General features: G+C 35.5%; 1 protein-coding gene across 2 annotated transcripts; it reads right to left on the bottom strand.

Annotated features, from left to right (window-relative positions):
* Positions 1–7,978: 7,978 nt before the first annotated feature.
* Positions 7,979–20,413, bottom strand: LOC148274353 (regulation of nuclear pre-mRNA domain-containing protein 1B). Of its 2 annotated transcripts, XM_088237243.1 has the most exons (7): positions 20,159–20,413; positions 19,346–19,582; positions 16,814–16,888; positions 15,071–15,282; positions 12,207–12,315; positions 11,400–11,575; positions 7,979–9,340 (listed from the first exon to the last, which is right to left on the bottom strand). In XM_088237243.1, the coding sequence occupies exons 1-7, from the start codon at positions 20,307–20,309 to the stop codon at positions 9,185–9,187; spliced, it is 1,116 nt and encodes a 371-aa protein (XP_088093369.1). In that variant the 5' UTR covers positions 20,310–20,413; the 3' UTR covers positions 7,979–9,184. The 2 variants fall into 2 exon arrangements, with proteins under 2 accessions (XP_088093369.1, XP_088093370.1); XM_088237244.1 differs by lacking the exon at positions 16,814–16,888 and having other exon boundaries at positions 9,083–9,340.
* Between the last annotated feature and the right edge of the window lie 3,787 nt (positions 20,414–24,200).

Genomic DNA, 24,200 nt, shown 5'->3' with positions numbered 1-24,200 from the left:
GGAACTCTTGCTTTGTGGCCAGGGAGCTTGTGACGGGAAAGGCGCTGTGAGAGTTGTGATGCAACTTCCAGTCATCTGCTATGTCCGGCCAGACGCGTTGAATCCTGTGTTTCAATCTAAAAAGCACTTCTACGTAAAATTTAACTTTCACAGTTGTACCAGGTGGTACAAACTCTTAATGGACAAGTCCTTTAATATTAATTGTTGATGCCAGATTTTAAAACCATTAGACTACATTTAAATATCTGGGAATAAATGCAATGAGCATTGTCTTGATTTTGGATCTGCTCATCCTGGCCTTCTTGAAAAGAGGAGACGCCGACCTTTTGCCAATCCGACAGAGCATCTTCTTAAAAGACTGTCTTTATCATTTGAATGTTAGAAGCAAAAACTTGATCGCCATCCTTTGCTCCACCGAGCGCTGCATTTTGACTTTTGTACAAGGTCCCGAAACAACTTCCTGGAAACACCAGTCCTCACTCCGGATGGCTGGAAAAGACAGACCCAGAGTTAGCCGACTTCCCCCATTCCCAACCGGTCCGCTCGCGCTTCGTTGTACGACTGTGTAAAAAAAATAATCACTGATATTACTTTCCGGACACACCATGTATTCAAGTCTGGATTTAAAAAAACAGTACAACCGTCAGAATGTCTTTTTTTAAAACTTGAAACTCGAACATACAGGATATTTATGCATTTCTAATATAGTTAATTGTCTATACATAAATGACAATGTGATTTATCAGATTAGTCGCAGGGGTAGTGTCGTGGACTCCGGATCAGGAGGTTCTTCGAACCCTGCTTTACCACAACTTGTTTCCCATTTTCTAACACAGTTATTTATGACTAAAAGAAAATGGGCACAAGTCACAATATTTTAATTTTGTGTAAAGCATAAGAATGCAAATATTTTTTTTTTTTATTAAAAAAAGTGCTTCATTGAAACATTGCATGTAGTAACAGTAAAACTCCTATCTGGGTATGCATACATCTAGATAATTGGATCAACCATTCAATTATGGCAATGTTTTGGAGAGAAAATGCAAAATTTACTCTACACTTTTTTACTGCTTTCAAAATAATACGGTGAATTTGAATCACATTATAAAAACTTGCTATATATTACGGACAATAAAACGCATCAAACCATAAGACGCACCCCATTTTTTGGTTGAATTTTGAAAGTAAGAAAGAGCATTTTATGGTCTGAAAAATACGGTACTTAAATATGCCCAGCAAAGCTTTGACGAAGAAATTCGTCAACGAGCAGCGAGGTCCTGCATATTTTTTTATTTCCTGACAAAGATACGGACGACTGGAGTTCGGATAAACCAAATTTCACTGTCTGGATTAAGTGACGAGTGTAATTCTTAATTACTGCAATACTTGCATAGAAATAGTAGTCAGGATGGATTGTATGTTTGAATTAATATAAACAAGTGAAACATTTAAAATGATTTATTAACATTTATATTTTATCACCATTTTAGGGGGCAGATTTTGTCTTCTACATGCACACATTTTGTGTACTGCAAACATTTCAAATTAATTATAATAGATGCGCAATTAAATTTGCCGATTATCTCATTTTAAAGAATGCTAGTACATTAATTAATGTATCACTATGAGGAAGTTCAGTACTACGGGAAATTAGATGCAAAAAAAAAATCTTACACAGTAAAAATTGAAGCATTTAATTGTGCGGAAGTTTCTCTAAAATGTATGAAAAAATAAATATAAATGAACTATGCACTTTGAATGTCCGCCTCGTGGTGCAATGGTCAGCATATTTGCCTACCACGCAAGAGGTCTCGGGTTCGATTCCCGACGTGGTTGATATGGAATATATAAATATTAAAAGGGTGTTTTCACACTAGAATATTTCGTAGTACCTGAAGTGTAAAACTGATAATCTTACCTTCATGTAACAAAAAGAATTATCAAGATACGCTGCAATTGGTGTACCAATGCAGTGCCCTGTGCACCATTAGGTGTAAAAAGGGAATGATGAGGATGTACTTTAAATGATGTCACAAGTTCTTCCAAATCAACCAATGATAGTATTGTGATAGATTTCCACTAAAAAGGACTAGTGACACCGCGCGCGGATCAATGAAAAAAATTGCAAAACTTACATACATAAAAAAAAACTTTTTTTTGCTTAGTTTGATAGTCTTAATAAATAATATAAAAACACTGAACCCCTCATTAGATCTGGATACATAATCCACCATTCATTTTTTTTTTTTACGCATATTTTTCAAATTGTGCATTTGTGTACATTCATAATTATAATTAGAGTCAATTTGGATTGTCTATGACTAACAGTGGTGGCGGTCGTTTTTGTTTGTCTTAGATAATAATTATTGTGTTTTTTCCTTAAAAAGTCGAAATAATTCACTAATTGGGTTAAAAAAAGAGTGGTGTACATACAATTTTATCTATTATTAAGTGTTTTCAGTAGTTTGTGTTTGTTTTCGTTCTCTGTCCCGAAACCTAATAACCAGGTAACAATTATTTTTTCCATACACGTGTAGCCAAATTTTTTTTTGGTTTTTACAACTTGTTTTGTACTTTTCTTTTTTTTATTTGTTATAAATGAACGATAAAGAGAAACCTCCGGATCCACCGGATGGATCTCAATTAGATTCGTCGTGCGGTACAATGGACACTGTTCCAGATCCCGCAGAATTTGTTACAATAAGGCCTAAATCAAAAAAACTCAAACTTATAAATTCGGAGAGGAAATCGAGTTCTGAGTCAGACCGCCCCCTCCCACACAAAACACCTAGCCCCCGACCCTCAGCTTCTACAAACCCAGGTACTCCAGAGGTCACAAACACTTTATCGCCTATTACCACACCTACCAAAGTCCAATCCCGCATGTACAATGGAATGGATCGTGCTCCATTTATCGTACATGTAACAAAAGTACAAGTAGACGGCGTCACCCAAACCAACTTGTACGATATTGACTTCGGTCGATTTCTTCATAGAAACAATATTCGGACTGCCTGGAACGGAATCAAGTCCGTCGGCCGTAACCGTATTTCTGTGGAGTTTAAGACGGCAAACGAAGCCAATACGTTTGTAAAATCAGAAATAGCTAAAAAAGATAATTATAACGTTTTCATTCCGACTTTCCTAGTAACTAAACAAGGTGTTACCAAAGGCATCCCTTCGCACTGGTCTGAACAGGACATTGTGGAGAATGCCGAGGTACCTCATGGATTCGGAAAAGTAATCAAGGCTCGACGACTGAATTACAGATCGAGTAATGGTGACGTAGTCGAATGGAAACCCTCCCGCACGGTGGTTTTGACCTTCGACTCAAAATCTCTACCTTCCCACATTTCCATCTTCAATGTGTCCCTCTCCGTAGAACTCTACGTATTTCCGACTATTCAGTGTTTTAAATGCTGTAAGTACGGACATACAAAGACTGTCTGTAGATCTCTTGTGCGCTGTTACAAGTGTGGCTCCTCACACAATGGGGAATCCTGCACGGTGGCGGCAGAAGATATAAAATGCCTCAATTGTTCTGGTAACCACTCTGCCACCAGCAAGCTGTGCCCTGAGCTTAAAAGGCAACAAAACATAAAACACACGATGGCTGACAGAAACATTTCATATATTGAAGCTTCTAAAATGTTCGGAAAAGCGACGATTTCCTATGCAGAAATCGTCTCTAAAACGACAAAACCGAATGTCAATGTTGTTATGCCCGCGCCCTCCGCGCCAATATCCTACAAAAAATCAGTAGAGAGGAAGTCGAGGTCAAAAAAACTACCTTCCAAACCTAATGTTCCTCATCATGACCCTTCACTTCTGTATTTCCCGAATGGACAACTTCCATCTGGTTCTAATGGGAATGCTTTTCCTAGCACAGTCCCAACATCGAACAATACAATTATATCTACCATATTGAGTATTCTAGTATCGATCCTTCAAAACAATCCACAAATACCGTCCAACGTCGCCCATCAACTTCTAAATATAACATCCCTACTTAACCACCACCATGGCTCCTCAGATGAGGATTCTGCAGTGGAACAGCCATAGCATTTTAAATAAAAAAGAAGATCTCTTGCATACATTGCAAGAAGAATCTATTTCAATTGCGGCCATTTCGGAGACGTGGATGGTCCCGGGATCTACTATTAGATTCCGGGGATTCCACTGTCTGCGAGATGATCGTGAGGATGGGAAGGGTGGCTCTGCCCTCCTCATCAAAAACTCCCTTCCTTTTATCCCTATTAATGTCAAGACTGATGGCTGTCCTTTCCAAGTGACAGCTGCAAAGGTTAATGACTTGACCATCCTTTCCATGTATATCTCCCCAACCAACAAACCCTCAAAATCGATACTTTTATCTTTGTTCCAAAAATTGACCCCTCCGTTCCTTATCCTTGGTGACTTTAATGCTCACCATGCCCTGTGGGGTGCTCCGACATGCGACAGGTTGGGAAGAGATATTGTTGATCTCTTGGATGATCTGAATATGTGTGTCCTTAATGATGGCTCCGCGACGCGCCTTCAGCTTCCAAATCAGCGACCCAGTGCAGTGGATCTCACCATCTCCAGCGCTGCAATGGCACCATCTGTGCAATGGTCAATTAAGGATGACACTATTGGTAGTGATCATTACCCTATAGTAGTCAACCTCATATCCAGTCATAGATATTGCCAAAGTGGCCTATCCCCTGGGGGAAGACGAAGACCGAGATACATTACAGAAAGAGTTAAATGGAGATACTTCTCTGACGACATTGAACTTAAAGTGAACGAGCTGCCCACCCCTACGAAAGAGAATGTAGTGAAGTGCTATGAAGCATTGTCATCATGCATCGTCGAAGCAGCAGAAAAACATGTCCCTGTAAAGGAGAAAGGCAATAGAAGTAAACCCCCCCCTGCCCCATGGTGGGATAGCGAATGTTCGGAGGCAGTTTTGAAAAGGAAAAAGCAAGCTAAAGTTTACTCCTTAAACATGAGCCTAGAAAACCTGTTGAGTTTTAAACAGGTTGAAGCTAAAACAAAACGCCTCTTAAGAGACAAGAAACGACAAGGATGGAAAAACTTCTGTTGCTCTTTATCACGAGACGTGCCTATATCAACTGTTTGGAGCATGATACGCCGATTTAGAGGTTCTTTCACTCCACCAGTGAGACGTCCTGAGACCCTTGGGTGGGTTGAGGAGTTCGCCAACAAATTAGCCCCGCAGACCGCAAATAACTGGAATGAGTCTCCCTATTGGTACCAGTTTACAAATAGAAGCTGGTTAGATCATAGCTTCAGTTTAGATGAACTGAAGACTATTCTGACCCGGCTCACAGACTCAGCTCCAGGGATTGACGGTATACTGTATAGTTTTATCCAACATAACAGTGATCCTACCCTCTCCTACATTCTATCATTGATCAACATGATCTTTGAATCAGGAAACATCCCCCCTTCATGGAAAACCCAATCCATTATCCCTATCCTTAAACCCAACAAAGACCCAAACTTTGGGTCTTCCTACCGCCCCATAGCCCTCTCCTCCACATTGTTGAAAGTGGCGGAACATATGGTGAGACAACGCTTGGACTGGTTTGTGGAGAGCTCGAAAACTCTCCCCGAGTCTCAATTTGGATTCAGGAAAAGAAAGAGCACTATTGAAAGCGTGTCGGTTCTGACATCTGATATCAGAGCCGCTCTTACTAAGAAAGAATTTCTTATAGGTGTCTGTCTGGACATAAGTGGTGCATATGACAATGTTATTATCCATATTCTAGAAGCTAAAATGCTACGAATTGGAATCCCGCGAAAACTCACTTCCTTTATAGCAAATTTGATTCTCTCCAGAAAGGTAGAAATCAGTGTTCGCGGTCATGCTGTGGTGGAGAGAGAGTTGAGCAAGGGACTACCTCAGGGTTCTGTCCTGAGCCCGATTCTCTTCAATATCTATACGCATGACATAAGCGGAATTGTTCCCTCAGAGACAAGTTTGCTTCAATACGCGGACGACTTCTTCATGTATACATATGGGAAGGACCCAAATAATCTAGAAAATACTCTAAATTTAGGTATGAGAAACATCAGGAATTGGTTAGTGGAACATGGCTTGGATCTATCGACTGGTAAAAGTAATGCCATAACCTTTTGTAGACAGCGAAAAATCCCAACCATAAAAATTCAACACGGAGATGAGATAGTACCTTTTACGTCCCAGATTAAGTTCCTGGGAGTAATTCTGGACACTCATCTTACATGGAACTCATACATTAATCATATAGTAAACAAGTGTCAAGCCGGATTGAATACGTTAAGAGCAGTCTCGCGAGTATGGTGGGGGAGCCACCCTTTTATACAGAGACTTTTTTATACTGCGTATATCCGGAGCCATCTAGATTATGCCTCGTTCCTTTTAGAACCTTGTTCAAAAAAGAATCTCCAAAGACTTGACCGGATCCAATCCCAAAGTCTGAGACTAGTCGTCGGAGCCATGAAGTCATCTCCAATAAACGCTTTACAAGTAGAAGCTTGTGATCCCCCACTTGGTATGAGAAGACAATACTTGGCGGATAGATTTCTTCTAAAATGCTCTGTCCAAAAAAACAACCTGCTCCTCAAAAAGGTACAATTTCTCTCTGACTGCGTGACATCCTCATCTTTTTGGTTTCATAAACCACCCCCTTTACTAGTCAACAGTTTTCATTTTTACAAATCTTTCGAATCTAACATTTATCCTAAAGACCTTCTTCCCCTTTATCGTTTCCCATTTAAAACTTCTATTTATGCCCCAAGTATTGAACTCACATTCGGAGTCGAAAGCCACCTACAGCCCCGGTGTACATTCAACCGTATTCGGTCGTCAAGATGGATAGGTTGGAAAATTATCTACACTGATGGATCTCGGTCAGATTCGGCAACCCATACGGGTGCGGCTATATATTGTGAAGACAACAACTTTCAAAGATTGTACAAATTGCACAAGAATGCATCTGTATTTACCGCAGAATGTATCGCAATCCGAGAAGCTGTCAAATACGCCTTAAGCTCACAATATAGCAAGTTCCTAATCCTGTCGGATTCCTTGAGTGCCTTACAAAAAATCAAATCCCCTCCATCCTTTTATCCCGAGGACGAGCTCTGCGTGGAAACTCGATTTCTTCTTTTTATATCAGAGGCATCCAATAAGAGTATTGTTATGTCCTGGATCCCTAGCCATTGTGGTATTCCCGGTAACGAAAAAGTGGACGCGTTAGCAAAGGAGGCGGTCCACTCCGGGGATCCTGCCTATAGTAATTTACTACCACTAGGTGATCTCCTTGTTATGACGAAGGAGAAGCAACTTCGCACATGGCAAGAATATTGGGTAGCTTCTTCCCAAGCCAAGGGTAAACATCTTTTCCAACTGAAACCAAATGTTACAGAAAAGCCTTGGTTTTCCAAAGTGATTCTGAACAAGTTTGAGACATCCTCCATATGCAGAATGCGCATTGGGCACTGCTGCAATGGTTCTCACCTGTTCAGAATCCATGTCCGGGACTCTGCCATTTGCGAATGTCAGCTAGATGAGGAAGATTTAAACCATATTTTTTTTGGATGCCCCATAAATGATTGTTATCCTGATTTCCTATCCGACCTCTCTGATATTAATATCCCATTCCCTATTCATATTCTAACTCTCCTGTCCCCACCCAATAAACGTGTATTTAAAATCCTATGTAAATATCTAGTTGTAAATGGTGTAAAGCTGTAAATATGTTTTATTATTATATGTTTATATTATATTAAATACTAACATACTAACTTGTACATATTATATTACTAACACATGTGTATATATGTAAAAAAAAAAAAAAACTACTCGACACTGGCCAGAACACCCAAGTTGAGATGTGAAAAGGCCATGAAAAAAACGAAGAATAATTATAATTATTATCAATTATAATTGGCACTCGTGATAACTTTATTGTAATTTTAAGGGAAATAATATATAGAATAAACAAAAACATTCTTCAAAGTAACATTTTAAGCACAATAAAAATAAAGTCATGATACTTAAATGAAAAACAGCCACTAATATTCTAGGTCACAGACCTGCGCATACACAGTGATAAGATCTAATTAAACACAAATATATTTGAATTAGACGATAATGATTTGTCTATAATTTCACAATACAAAACACTGTATTCAATCTAAATCTATTTCAGTCACGCGTGAAATATTTTAACAATAAATACTGCAATATTTACAGAAAATAATAGGAATTACTACCATGTATTTGAGATTGCAACAGTTCTAATTTTCGACAAAATTCATCCATATTGTGATGAAGATGAATAGGCCGGTAAAAATTGGAATGACCTTGTAACTAATAATACATTATTTATCTAATTAGATTGCCAAAACATATTGTACCCATATTAAACTTGCGGAGGCGAAGCTGCAATGCATGATAAAGGCGATCTTACAATATTACTCGTAGCGGGTGGTGTGGAAAAGGGATTTTGGCGAGATTTTCAACCTCACTTTCAAAATGATTTTAAATGCAAATTTGCCACTCCATTTCGGAGAGTGACAATACAGTATGTAAATTAAACCCTGTTGTATCGGAAACCATAATGATTAGTATGAGCAAAAAGACATTTTTGAAAAAATTTAGAAGCGTTTCGCAATAGACTATATAATGGTATTGCTTAATAACCAACCACAACCTATATTTCGCATCTATCAGACAAATAATGCGGAAGGCAACATAGGCATTACAATTTTGATTCAATTTGTTGGGCTGTTGCTACAAGGAATCGAAATATAAAGGGGTCATACATTTTCTATCACTTCAGCTAGTGACTGCCGCATGTCCCTTGATCACCAAGATGTAGATCAATGATTTAATCGAGTTAAGTAAATTTCATTATAAAAATATGCACCATAGTCGGTTTATCTTCATAAAAAAAATTAAAGTACATTTTTCTATATGGACAGTTCACTTCTTATTAACATCGAAACGCATGTAACTTGGACCAAATAACTTCACTTAATTGAAATGATTATACGAGATGCATATTTGTAAGTAATAGACGAAACAATATTTTCAATTCCAATTAATCTTAACGAGATGAAACTGTTATAATACTAGTGTTTCCTTCCAGCTTGTGATGCACTACAGTGATGAATCACGTTTGAGCCTTCGTCAGCGATGGTGGAGATTAAAGAGGTCTCCAGCAGAGGGCAGCGGAGCGAGACCACTCGTCACATCGGGTAACTGTGTCACGTCTGGCAAGCTTTCCAAGTGAGACTTGATCTCTGATCGTACGGCGTAGATTTTTTGCAACTTCACGTTGTACTCCTGAAAAACAAAAGCAATTGTTGGATATTATAATTATTATTCCATTAATAAATCGTGATGAAATAAATGAATACAGAACACCGCTCCACACATTTATATTGAAGATTTGATGTATTCGTATTGACAGTGTAGAATGTGTATATCCATGTACCTGATAAACTACAAGGAACACCGGACAATAGATGTTTCAATGTGAGTATAATAGCACAAATTACGCCCCGGGGTGATATTTCAAACGCTCTCGCGGCCGTAGAAAACACTTTTACCCATATTTTCGTAAATACACGAGATAAAAAAGTTTTCTACGACCGCAAGAGTGGTTCAGAATAGCACCGCTGGCAGTGGCGAATAGTGATTTTATTTACAGGTAAGCTATAAAAAATATAATATATATTTGCACCTACATAGGAGGTACATAATATAATGTAAGTAATATATACTATAGATTGATATTTTTCTGTGGTTCTGTGTAATACAACAACTCTCATCCATGAAATCAACTCAAACGATGTAACTTCTTGATATATTATTTAATATAGATATATTATCCATTACTTTAATATATAATTCATTAAAGAATACCACATGAATTCAGTCGATATTAGATATTCAATTAAAATGTCAACTGGTCGCATTGTTCTAGTAATTACTAGTGCTAAAAACGGCCGCGTGGAGTGCTATATGTCCTGCAATATGACGCATGAAAGTAATTATGGTCTTATGTCAAAAGTACCATCTCAAAGAAAAATAGTCCTCAAGAAACAATGTTTGAAATACTATTTTCCAAATCAAGAATCTTCAAATAATTTGTGTAATCTGCAAGTTTAATCTAGGAGAAAAAACCCGCACTGGGGTTAAAATGTATGGATTCAAAATATACTCGTAGTATACTTATTTGTATGAAAAAATAAGCTGGAATAATTGGCTAGTTTCTTGGCTCACCGCAGGCGCTGCTTTATTAAAATTTATATATTTATATTGGGATAAAAATACAAACGGTGGAAATGATTTAAAATAAATGGTAATTATTTATTTGTTTTTCTGTAAATAAGTTACAATAAAACATTATTATGGTTAGTCAAATATAATGGTAAGCTGAGCATAATCGCTTCTATACATTGTTTGCCCCTGACCGCTGGTGAGCATCCACAGAACTGCAAATAGTTATGCAGAGCTGTTGGACTTAATCCACACCACTGCCTGCTGCAATCGAAGCAGCTGCACTATCTGCTTAAAAGTCACAATTCTCCAACTTTTAAATGTATTTTTCTTTTATTTTCAATTCTTTCCTACCTTCATTAATTTCCTACCTGTGGCCTGGATTCATAAGGCCAATGTCGTAAATCGTAATATTACAGAGAGTAATTATTTAGCCATTTATAATGAACTGTTTACAAATTTAAAAAAAAACAAACATTAAAACACATGTATGTGTGTATCAAATAGTTAAATATACAAGTTTATTGATTGACATCGACCCTCTACAAAATGGTCGCAAGAAAAATATAAAATCTGACATTGGCCCTTCTAGATCCAAGCCACAGAGTTTTCTTTGCAAGGACTTTATTTAATTAAAATTATATAACTGTTGCTATGTAATAATACTTCATCTACATTAAAAAATATATTGTAAAAGCCCGCTGGGCTAGTAAAATAAATAAATATAGGCGACATTGCATATTAACTTGGATTTAGAATTCATTGCGGATCAGTTATTTCATAAATAAATACACATGTATGCATTGAAAGGCAATAAATGTTAAATAAAAGTTTCCTTTAATGTTATGTCCCAAAACTCTAGTTATATTTTTAAATACACACATTAGAGTCACTATGTCACCATATAATATACAATTGTTTTTATTATTGTCAGTTTTGTACAAATTATTAATTGAGTTAAATATCGCCCAGAAATCATTATTTGTGCAACTACGACATGAGATTAGGGCAAAAAGTAGACAGAGTATTTACTTAAAACAAGCCAATTTTCTAGAACACCCAACATCACTTATCTCCACATATTGTACTTCTTGCACTAAAGCAATGTTTTAAAAGTTACCTCCAACTGTTCTTCGGCCTGTACAGTGAGATCCTTCTGCGCTTGCGTGAAGTCTCTCAGAGCTGCAGCCAACTTTCTTCGCCTCTCCAACTCTGCAGAGAGGCGTGCGTTATAATCGGCCAGCAGTTCAACTGCAGCTGACACTAGCGCTGATAACTTCAGGGCGGATTCTTTATCTAAACAAAAAAACATACTGTAACACATTACATTTTCAAAGGAACCAATATTAGTTTAAAATGTCACTTTCTAAAATAAACGTTCCAATAACTATTAACATATTAATTTTTATAAATTTTCACAGTATAAAGTGATTTTGGATCAAAATGATTATTTTGAATAGTAAAGAATTGAATGGTAGTTAAACTATTTTGTACATAATAAAATAAATATAAAACAACTTTGTTTTTAACCACTTTTTTTTTCTTCCGACTGGTTTCAAAGCTACACAAGCTTCTTTATCAAGGTATACTTCACTAATAAATTCTATCCAATATTTTTTTACAGGGATTACTAAATATATATGGAGCTTACGTCGAATCTTTCTGTCATGTTGTTCTTTTAGAGATGGGAAGTGAGATGGATACGATCTTTAAAACTAGACAGGAGTGGACTTAAGGAAATATTGTTTATTCGGGTATTTATTTTATTATAATTTAGTAAGTTAGTAACAAAGTTATTGGTTCAAATATAAATTTTATAGTTTTTACATATTTGAAAATTATGTATGTTACAATCTTTCTTCATAATATTTTTATTTAAAATAAACTCGATACACATTAAAAAAGAATATTATTTAAAGCAATTCACCTTCAAGTTTGGAGAGAAGTTGTACTTCGGATACTTCTGGCGGGAGAGAAGCTATTCGTTCCCTGACGGCTGCATCACTCGATGCACTGTTTTCCAATTCTAATAAAGCCTATAAAAGACAAACTGATTATAAGATTTCTGGAAACAAACGAGTACGTAAACTTTCAACACCGCCCCATCTGACTGTAAACGGGCGTTAATATGTTGTAAAATGATTGCACATGTGCACAAAAAATAAATATATTGAGATGCCATACAAATATTTTTCATTATATTCATGCACTCTTGTTGGTTGATGAGTTGATATAGTCCCGTATATGGACTAGTTTCATAAATGATTTAAGTAAGAATATCTTGTAGGTGTATCTTTTTAAAAAAATAAAAAATAATAATAGTTCCCTTCAAGAGGATACCTACTTATTAAAAATGTCTACATCTCCGAGATATTTATCTAATTAAATTATTTTATACCCATTGCGGTAAGTTGAAAATAACATGATTCAGGGGCAACAAATGGAATAATTAAGGTACTTTACTACAAATTACAACAGAGATGGAGAAAATTTTAGAGAATGACGTATGGAGGTCTAAGCATTTACAGGGCTCAGGTTCTGTCATTGGCTGGTTTAAATGGCCATTACACACATTGTGACATTCACCGTTTTGCTCATGTTTGAGCATCCATATTTCTTCAATTCTTCCGTCTGTTAATTTTAGTGAAGTTAAAAAGTTTTATTGTTGTGAAACGATTCATCTGAGTGAATTATTCCACATACTAGGCAACGCCTGAAAACAATTTTTTTTTCAAACTTCTCGGCCCAGTTGACCATTACACAATTTTGAGTTTGTCCAAATTTTTGTAGAGAAAGGGGGTGAAATCAAGTATTCTGTCTACAAATATTTGGACAAACTTAAAATATTGTAATACTGGGGCATTCCATTGTGACTGGTGGGACACTTGATTCCAGAATTTGATCAACTTTGAGTTGTAACTATGTCATCAGAATTCATACAATAGTAAAATCTTTTTTTTAAACATTTTATTATACTGTTTTCGAGAAAACGCCAAACAGTCTATACGTTCCGTGTAATTATTATTTTAATGTGACTGGTGGGTCCCACCTTCTACCTTTGTGCATTTGAAGACAAATGTATGCCCAACTACTTAATATTAATGAGAGATTTTTTTGTATTGTAAAGCATGTAATATTGAACACTTATACAATAAAAGTCTAATAACAGTTGTAAAAAAAAACTTTAAAAAATGTCACTGGTAGTATGGAGCTTCATGACTGGTGGGATTTCTGAATAGTAAATATGTGTGAAGTGATAGTTTCCATACATTGTTGTAATAGTTCTCATTTGTTTAGAATCCATGTCCGGGACTCTGCCATGTGTGAATGTCAGCTTGAGGAGGAAGATCTAAATCATATTTTCTTTGGATGCCGCATAAATTATTGTTATCCTGAGTTCTTATCTGACCTCTCCAAAATCAGCGTCCCATTTCCTACTAATATTTTAACTCTTTTGTCCCCACCCAATAAACATATATTAAAATGTAAATATGTAGCTATAAATGGTATTAAGTTGTAAATAAATAATATATTATGTAAAGTGTGTGTAATATTAAATACTAACACACTAACTTGTATGTATAGTACTAACACATGTGTAAATAATTAAATAAGTATATCTCAAACTTGACACTGGCTAGAACACCCCAGTTAGGGGTGAAAAAAGCCAATAAAAAACTAAGAAGAAGATAGATTCCATAGACTAAAAAAGTAAATATTTATTATTTACAAAAATATTTTTGTATAAATTTGAGAAAAAAAAGACATTTATAAATGTTATTATTAAATTAGCGCTGATAATTTTCCTACTTTACATGGAAAGCTCCTTACTACATTAAAAAATATTTTAACCAAATATGAATGATTGTTTTACATTTATTTATATACATATTAGGGCAGGCATATTCACTAAAGGCAATTTCTTCTTACCTACTGAGACCAATTTGAGAAATTAGAAAATTTTTCCCTTCTTTAAAAAAGTTCAAACATAGGAAAAACGGTGGATGTTACACGGTGCGTAAATGTCTAAACCTCAAAAATTCCTTCTGTAAAATATTCTTCTGTATAATATGTGTTAATCTTAATAACTCCCTAGGAGCTGAAATCCAGTCTTTGTCAACTAACATTTCGCCATGATCGTAGAACAACGACACATGTGGTTTTCTTCAACTTTACATAAGAGCAATTGAAAAAAAATAACTGTCACAACTTGATAAGCACAAAAGTATATAATTTGATACTTAAGTTAGTTATATAGATTTTTTTTTTCAAACCTAGAATATAAAGCCTTAATACAAGATGTTTGTTAAACCCTGTCACATCCGAAACCACGATCGATCGGTATGAGCAAGAAGACACATTGGCATTTTAAAAGATCAATTTTTTTTTTTTAAATAACCAAATGGTTGCTTACTTCTGCAGGGGAGGAACCAGGAGTGAGGAGGGAGAAGTCAGATGCATCGCACACCGCGAAAGGGGAGCACGGGCGGTGCGACGTGAGACGCATCTGACTTCCCCCTCCATACTCTTGGTTTCTCCCCTGCAGAATTAAGAAACCATTAGGTTTTTTAGGAATTTTTTTTTATGTATATGTATAATATGTCTTCTTGCTCATACCGAGCATCCTGGTTTCGGATGTGACAGTGTTTAACAAACACGCTGTATAACGTTTTCAAGATCAAATATAAAAGAAAGTCAATGTCACATTTATTGCACATCCGTAGTTGTTCTTCGATCACAACAATTCTGACAAACTCAAAATATTGTTGATTAAATAGTGTATTCTGTTACCTTCACTAGTTCTTCCGGCTCTGGTGGATCACCGGGAGGTGTCTTGGGACTAAGAGTGACATGAGTTTCTATAAGCCCGTCTACTTCCACTTTGGTCTCACTGAAGGTCCGCTCTCTCTCCCCATTACGAGACCTTTTGTCATTGTTATTGTCAAACAGATCGGCCTTCCGTTTCTTTGGCTTAGGAATGGCTGCCGCTTCTGAAGGGTCAACTGAAAATAACAGACAAGCATTGAAAACAATTTTTTATTAATGTTTTTACATATTATATAAAGTTTAAGCATAAATTTATAAAAATTATATTGTAACATTAAATCAAATATAAAATACACATTACATTGATGGTAAAGGAATATTGTGTACTGCTTTAAAAATATAAATAGGTATTTTCAAAATCACTTCTTTTAAAAAAATTATAAAACAAGAATAAAAGACCCTGTAACAAAATTGACATACATCTGAGATTATTTAACTTTACAGTATTTTTCAAAAGAGTCAAAAACACGTTTTTTATTATTTTTCTAATATGTATTTCATCATTGGCTAATATCATTTAAATAAGGTAGATTTTTTTATTTTAAAGAAATATTTGTGTTCTTATAATTTACGCAAATATTTAATTTTGAGGGCCATTTCTTTTTATAGGCCACGTTCCTTTGTTCTACATATGTCATGGCAGGGACGATGTTAATTTACTGCAGGACGTTGATTGCTTGTTTCGCAGAATGTAATGAATTCAATTCAATAGAAAACGCTGAGTTTCTTCTTGGAGTTATGACTGTACATTTCAAATGAAACTTTTTTTTTAATAAAAGAAATATTTGCGTTCTTATGATTTACCCAAATATTTCATTTTGAGGGCCATATTCAACGAGTTGTAAATAACTCACTATTAGAAAATGGGAATCAAGTTGGGGTAGAGTGGGATTCGAACCACGGACCATCGATCCGTGAGTGCGAGACACTAGCCACGGGACCACAACCCGATTCATTGTTATCCTATTTCAAAGAAAAAACATAAAAATCGCTGCAAAACTTTTGTAATGATTTATAACATTTTGAGTTTGATGAATTCAATCATTTGTAAAAATACCAAGATTAGGTGTGATGAAAAACTAGCACAAGGGTGAAAAAATTCATAAAAAACCGTGTATAATTCTGTAAAAAAATACAGCTTTCAAACAATGATGTTCCATCACAGAACCAGATAGGTATTTAACCACTCGGATGACAGAGTGTGGATCTCAGCTCTCAATTTCGGTACCTGCTGAGTGCCGGAGCTGAGATCTGCGCTTCAAGCTGAATTCACCATATTTTCAGTGATTGTAGGAACATCAAATGGGATCTATATCTATTTATTTTCTGAATATTTTTTTCTTTATACTTTATTGATCCAGTTTTTTTTAAGGCCTCTATGGATAACAATCTCGATCAAAAGATTTGGACATACATACTCAGAATATTGTTAAGAATGTTTATTATAATTTTATGTTTTTCATATTCTCGTGTTTAGTAAAACAATAGGGAGACAAAATGACCAGGTATTACCACTCAAATATAACATTATAACTATGTATTCAATATTCAATTAAGTTACAACCACAACCGATGGTGGATGGTACTAATACACATTTTGATAAAACAAAATTAAGATGGTTTATTGTTTAGTTTTGGGTCGTAAATATCAATGTAGTGCTAACTTAAATAATACAATTAGACTAATAAAAGTAAGTGTATGTTTACAATTGGTCCTTCCAGTAGTTGCAGAGGACTCAATGGGGCCCGTTTCATTAATCCCAGCGCTCAGTTCTATGTTCACTAAGGAAAATTCAATGTTAGTTAGCAAACATAATATTACCATTCATATTTTGATTAAAAAGATAATTGTGGACATTAAAAAAAAATCCCATCTGAACTCCAAATGTTATTAAGAATAATTAAATTTTATTCATTGTAAATCCAACATACTAAAACGTACATAATAATGAGGAAGTTCAGTGCAAAAGGGAATTGGATTGGAAAATGTTTTTGCAGTAAAAATTAGAGTATTTAATTGTACGGCAAAGTTTCTCAAAAACGTACAAAAAAATCATAAAAATTAATTACTTTCAATAACATCTTCTTAAGAAACAACCAATAATATGTGTTGTGATAGATTTCCGGTTTCCAGGAAGTCAGCTCACCAATCAGTAGAACTCTCCAATTAGAACTTGTGAAATCACAGGTGGTGCAATTCCAAAACTTTAAAAGACCATAGCGCTGATAATACGATACAGAAAAAAAAAATTATGAATGTGAATTAATATCTTACAGTTCGTTCTCGGAGTCATGTAAGGTTTTTCCGCGGCCAATATTTGTGTACTTCCGAGGGTTTCGTGTGCAAAAACCATAAGAATTACAGAATATCTAATACTATGACTGGATAGCTCGTTTTGTTGACTATCGGGAATAGTTTGTCGCAAAGGGAGGGGGAATTGAGAGGTGATGTCACATCGCTGCGCATGGGGGTCTAAATTTGGGCTTGTGTGAACGGCGCGCGCTCAGTTCAGTTGTATCTCCGGAATGAGTTGGTCGATTTTAGATAGTGACCAATTCTTCATAGGTTAGTCATTTGAACTAATGATTTCGATGAATAAATGTTATGAATAGCATAATTTTCTTTCTTTCATTTCAACTTTCTTCCTGGCAAACTAAACAAGAAAATTTCCCAATAAGGAGAATGTATGTAATTTCGCATTCACGAAATAAGACCCGACAGGAGTATCAAGAATATTCCCCTTTTTTTTAATATATTTTGTTTAGTTTGATAGTCTAATGACAAGTAAAAAAAGTTTTTAAAAATTACTGAACTTCCTCATCACCACTAATATTAGATGTTAGCTCTATCTACAAGTAAAAGTCCACAATATTACTTTTATACATTAACAATACATTTTTATACATTAAAAATACTAGGAAGACATAATTTGGCATTTTTTGGTTGGCTGCACAGAAATGGATTTGTTAAGTAAAGTCCTTTTATGGGCATTATTCGACAGGCAATTTAAGAAGAGACTTTTGACGTTTGCACACTCATAAAATTCTGTAAATTGTGACAGCTAAGTGTAAAAAATAAGTGCCGTACTTTATTATTGTGGTCAACGCAATAGTGACGTACAGCTGAAAAACCTCACTATCGATTGACTATATTGACTTTTTACTGAATATCGAGTTGTATTGTGCGTGTTCATTATAAGGAGTTCGCAATACGATTAATTAAATTTAATCGACGATAATTTTGAAGTTGACCTTATTTATGCACCCATTAAAAATAGTTAAACTTTAAAAAATAAAATATACTACATTACATGTAACAATTCTCAAAAGATTTTTTTTAAAATCTAGTTTGCTACCACTGGAGAAGAAATTATTTATTTTATACATTCATATAGGATATGGTACAGTGATTATCATTTTCAACTCAATTCGATTCCAAAACACGTCATAGCATCACAATTAAAAACTACAGAAGAACTCCATTTATCCGTATTGCCAAATATCCGGATCGTTAAAAGGAAATAAAATCTCAAAAAAGGACCTGGCTGCTCGTAAATGAGTACCTTCATCAAAGCAACTTTGTTGGACATGTTTAAGTAAGTTTTTCATGTGTATATGTATGTATGAATGTTGTGTGAGTACAGTTGTATTATTTTTATTTATTTCTGCATTGTTTTATATTCACTTACTCTATCTCCTTCATTCTTCTCTTCCTTCCCTATTTTCCCATCCAACTTCCTTTCACTCTCAGCGAATCGAACATTTTGTTTTTTATATTTGTGTTCCTATATGAAACCCGTAATTAGTCTTGTTATTTGTTGTTATTCTATATGTATTGTTTATTAATATGACTGTATGTTTAAAAAATATTTTAAAAAACATTTAATTCCAATTTGCTGTTTTATTTCAAAGGCAATAAAAGGGTGATCTTTTTTTTGTTATACGCCTCCACTCGTTTGCGAGTGATTTTGGCTCTTAGAAACAAGAATAAGAAATTTAAAGAATGTACGCTTCAGGAACAACAAAAAAAAACATTACCCGTGAAAAGGGTGATCTTAGAGTAAATTTAGCGTTTTCTTTTAAATCATTGCCATAATTTAATGGCTAATTGAATTAACTGGATTTCCGGCTCATTTATCCGGATAATCGGAGTTTTACTGTACCAAAATTCATAATGGTAATTATTTATTCTTCTTTTATAATTATATCTTTCGTGTTTAAAAACATGTTGGAACTCACCAGCAATTTTAAATTCTTCGATTTGCTTTCCTGTATATACTCCCCTCTCTCCCCAGATATTGAGGATTCTTCCCAAAGAGTTTCTGGTCTTCTCGTTCATTCCCGTCGCGGCCATATGCTCAAACGCTTTCTTCAGCACATCACCAAACTCTTTTCCGTACTCTGGGCCTTTTTTCTTACTGTTTTGTATCACATCGTTGGCCAGATACATGAATGTCAACTGCTTTCCATCTTTGACTGAAATTATAAGGTGATTTTTCACTGCAATATTTCGCGGAGACAGGCGCCCGAAGCGCAGAGCTGATCATCTCACCCGTACATTACAAATGTTCAATATAAGCTGCATTTAGCATATGCACCGATGCAGTGGCCGTGAAAGCATTACGAGAATTGCAATATTGTGTGTTATACTTTTAAAAACATATCAATGCCATTGAAGGACGCACGAGGATAACCATTAGAAAATGAGTAAACATAATTAGTTATTGCGAAATTGCTTATGAAATTAGTGACATTACTGCAAACCAAAATGTCGTATAAAATAATAGAGGCATGTAGATTTGCGTGAAAAATGTTATGTAATTATTAAAATATAATTTTTGTAAATCAATTTTGTTTTCTCACGTCCGAGCGATACAATTTAGTTACTTTTCATTGCTTATCAATATTATAACCTCAAAAATATTTAACCATAGCACAGCCAAAAACAACAACATCGAAGTGTTTAATAAAATAAACATTTATGTATCTATATATAATGCTACCTGACTAACAATTACTGATTACTAGTTAAAATTATATGCACAGGCGTACTTTTAAGAAGCTCTTTAATCCAAATCTTGACTGCGGTGGCATGATGTTTTCTGTGATGGATAAGCCACAAAGACAGGGTCTGAATGCTTTGTTGACTACTATTAAGATCGTGAAGTTTTTTAATAAGTGCACCCTCCGTGAATCCCGACATTATGAAAATTTAGAATTCACAAATGGCTTGGTTTTCTCGAAAAACAAACGAAATACGAGAAACACAACACCGAACCCAACCGAACCCACTGATAACAAATCGTCAATAGATATCTGAATATCACAGACAATAATTTGTGCTCAAAAATAGATGTTGATACGAGCCTAACATACCTGTTTAAAATATTCAGGCATTAAAATCTTTTGTCCCCGTAAAGTAAGCAGGTATTTTCGTTTTAGATTATAAATCAACTTTTATTTGTATTGGGAAAAAACGCGGCAAGATTTTAAAATATTTCAATACGAATTTAATTATAACTTTCCATTACATTTTATTGTTCTCTAATCTAGGGTTTCTCAGCAATAATGCATTTAAATTTAACTTTTTAGTTCACGCTAGCCAATTCCGAAAAGAACCCCATTTTTAATTACCGCCTTTACAAATAAATACATTAAAATAAGTCCCCATTTACCCGAGCCGTTACTAGGTATTTACAAATATTTCGTCCATTGTTAATGTCAATTACGACCTCGGGTTAAATTCAAATGACCGGTCACCCGGAAAATTACCCGGAATTCCAAAACCCTTTTTATTGAAAATAATAACTTTAACAATAATGTTTAACCCATGTTTTCCGCTGGGGAAAATATAACGTTTTTTAATAATAATTCTCGAACCGATGGCCATTAAAATAGTATTTGAAAACTTATTTAAAAATAACAAAATAAAACGCATAATTAATTCCTCAGTAATACATACAAACCTTTCTTCTTCAAATTTTATACATCTTCATTCGTACGCGCGCCGATTATTCCAACTTGTCACATATTAACTTAAAACTCTAATTAACTTTTGCGCCATCATTTTCTAATCCGCGCCCGTGGTACATAAGGCACTGCATCAGTGCGCCAATCGCAACGTATCAGCGATTATTTTATAATATGTATGAAGGTATTTTACATCCACCTTGCCAGGAATCGAACCTAGGACCTCAAGTATGGTAGGCGAACGCGCCAACCACTACACTAGGAGGCGAATCTTTTCCAATTTTTTGAATTAATGATTCCTTTCTAATCTTCATATGTATAAGTTAGTTTAATAATTTAGATTTCCATGTTTAGTATATGTTTATTTTTTAATTAATCAGTTTTAAACGTTTTTCATTTTATATACATTCTAATCTTAGTTAATTATAATTTAGTTTTAAAAGAAATAATATGCAGAACATAATATTTTAGTTTAAAATATGACGAGGTGTTTATAATAAGTGTGGAAAAGAGACAATGAGTTTTAGGCAATAAGCGAAAGGGAGAAGGAGAGACCTCCTAATTTGGGAGTTATAAAACCACCCCAAACAGTCGGAAAAGAGTCGGAAAGTAGCCAGGAAGGAGAGTCGACCAAGAGTCGGTTGACAGTCAGGGAAGTGAGTTGAGTCTACGCGATCGTACCCTCGATCGCGGAGACGATGCAGCGTGGAAGTCGAAGTTAGGGAGTTTAAGTGCAGTGAGTGTACAGGGTAACCAGTGCTACGTAGCAACCTCGTGGAATCCGACCACTCCACGAGGGTTATCGGAGGCCACCTTCCAGCCGCGAAGGTCCATCCACATCCAGGACACCCATCGTCCTCCAAAGGAACGCCAGTTTCCTGCACCGCCAGCGCGTGTGCCCAGCCCACGGCCGGCCAGTCTTCCAGCTGGCTGTCGCCGTCACCATCGCCACGGGAACGAAGCCGCTCAAGGCTCTATCCATGGCAGATCTCCGCCCAGGACATCGCCCAGCATGTGTTCGTCCGAACACAGAATCCGGACCACCATCCGTCATCTCTCCACATAAGTGAAACCACCATTGCGTTAGAATTAAGATATTAGTGAAGAGTGACAATTACGAACTGCATTAGTTAAGGACCTAGATCTGTTAGTATTTTTATTTCTCTCATGTTTGTAACTACTTCTAAGATTATTATCATGTTCTAGTTTAATAAACATAGGTACATAAAACATTTAAGCTTTTTAAATTATCTTCCAATTTACTCGTTTTCAGAATAGATTAAAGTTTTCTTTATTTTCTTTTGGGCTTTAAATTCATTTAGTTTTAATTGCGATTATACTATCATCACGGGGAATAAAAATGGGAACACATGGCGAAGTAACTTTCTACACCACATATCCGATAAGGCACCAGGAAGACGCGATCTTCCAATTTCATCTCAAGTTTCCGTTCGGCGGATGTTCCCGTTTTCTCTCAGTTAGCGGAGAGACGGACAGCTTCCGTCTATTCATACGTGCGAACGCGGAACTTGATTTTGTTTACAGCCTCCGAGATAATCAATCTCATCTTAATTTTTCTATCATTGCTACTCCCTCAATAACCAAAAACTGCCCCCCAACAAAAACATTAATTTTTAGTATTTAAAATATTACCCCCCGTGATAATGTATATACTCTAAGTGAAAAACAATCAACGAATGCATATCATAGACAAACAATATTGATATGTTATCTTTTTACATTGCAACATTTCATTGTTCCTGGACTGGCGCCTAAAGCGTGGCACTGATCACCTTACCTTCATGTAACAGATTATTAAAGTTAGCTGCATTTGGTTTACGTACTCCACTGGGTGCGAAGAGAAGAATGATGATGATGTAGGTACCTGAAATGTTAGGTTGTGCCTGAATTTTACTATAAGAGTTGAGCATTACATGCTACTTTTTGTAACTTTTCATCATCATTCTCTTTCCGCATCTAATGGTGCATAGGGCACTGCATTGATACACCAATTGCAGCGTATCTTGTCAATTTTTTTTTTACATGAAGATAAGATGATTAGTCTTACGCTTCAATGACTGTGAAATATTTTGGTCTGAAAACACCCCTTTAAATAAATATTTCAAATCAACCATATCGGGAATCGAACCCGAGACCTCTTCCTTGGTAGGCAAACGCACTGACCATTACACCACGAGGCCGATTTTTACATAAGGATAATACAATATTGTTAGGTCCCAGGATCCGACCTATTGTCCACGTGTAAACAGAAATTTATTTATTATTACTATTTACATATAATATGTAAGCACATAATTAAAAAAAATATATATATATTTATTTTTATTACAGGAATCACTAAGCCAATTTATTTTGGTTGTTGGTGAAAATCCTTCTTTTTGTTCTTAGACATTGTCACAGAAATAGATGGGCGGGCTATCACGGCAGGACAATGATAAACCCCCCCCCCCCGCCCTGACCACGCACGCACGCATTATCTTAGTGTAAACTCCCACGGACAGGACCGTAGGGCAATAACGACTTGCTCGACGCATGCGTTCGCTCACGCGCATTTTTCTTCCTAAAATGTTGGCAAAAACTATTTTTTTTGTTTGGTTCTTTCTTTAACAATTCCAATACATCTTGGTATAAAATAAATAATATCTTTCGCCAACACGCTCGTAACAATCGTCGTCGTGTATTCATTTTTGGCGTGTGAACTACGGCCGAATTTTCGTATTGTCCCAGCGTCCTGTCCTGCGCGGTCGAGGCTGCTCACGGAGCTGGAACAAAACAATACTGTCCTTTATGTTATATTGTCTTCGTTTAAACCTAGCTTTAACTTGCAAATTGTCTAAACTCTCTCCTCTTTATTTCTGTTTTTTCCCTTGCAGAAGTGAGCAACCGTTTGTTTTTTAATTTGTGGAACGCTTATAATTTTTTTTAATAAGCCAATATTATGTCTTTTTTCTCATACCAATCATTATAGTTTCCGTTATGATATATTTGAGTTTACATACCGTATTTATATGAATACCGACGGATAAACAAAAAAAAAACTGCGTTTTATTGTACAACTCCATAAAACCAGTGTGTTCATAAATCATTTTGTTGTTTATTTTGG

Source organism: Micrasema longulum, unplaced genomic scaffold (assembly GCF_059751315.1).
Source record: "Micrasema longulum isolate JH-2025_06_02 unplaced genomic scaffold, ASM5975131v1 h1tg001675l, whole genome shotgun sequence".
Lineage (NCBI taxonomy): Eukaryota > Metazoa > Arthropoda > Insecta > Trichoptera > Brachycentridae > Micrasema > Micrasema longulum.
This window is presented reverse-complemented; position numbering and strand designations above follow the sequence as displayed.

Bases quoted from the DNA above. Each gene is read 5' to 3' on its own strand.
- LOC148274353 (XM_088237243.1), bottom strand. From the start codon at position 20,309: ATGTCGGGATTCACGGAGGGTGCACTTATTAAAAAACTTCACGATCTT. The intron at 19,583-20,158 runs GTACGCCTGTGC...TTATAATTTCAG, and splicing joins GATTAAAGAGCTTCTTAAAA to TCAAAGATGGAAAGCAGTTG. The intron at 9,341-11,399 runs GTAACTTTTAAA...TTTGTTTTTCAG, and splicing joins AGGCCGAAGAACAGTTGGAG to GAGTACAACGTGAAGTTGCA.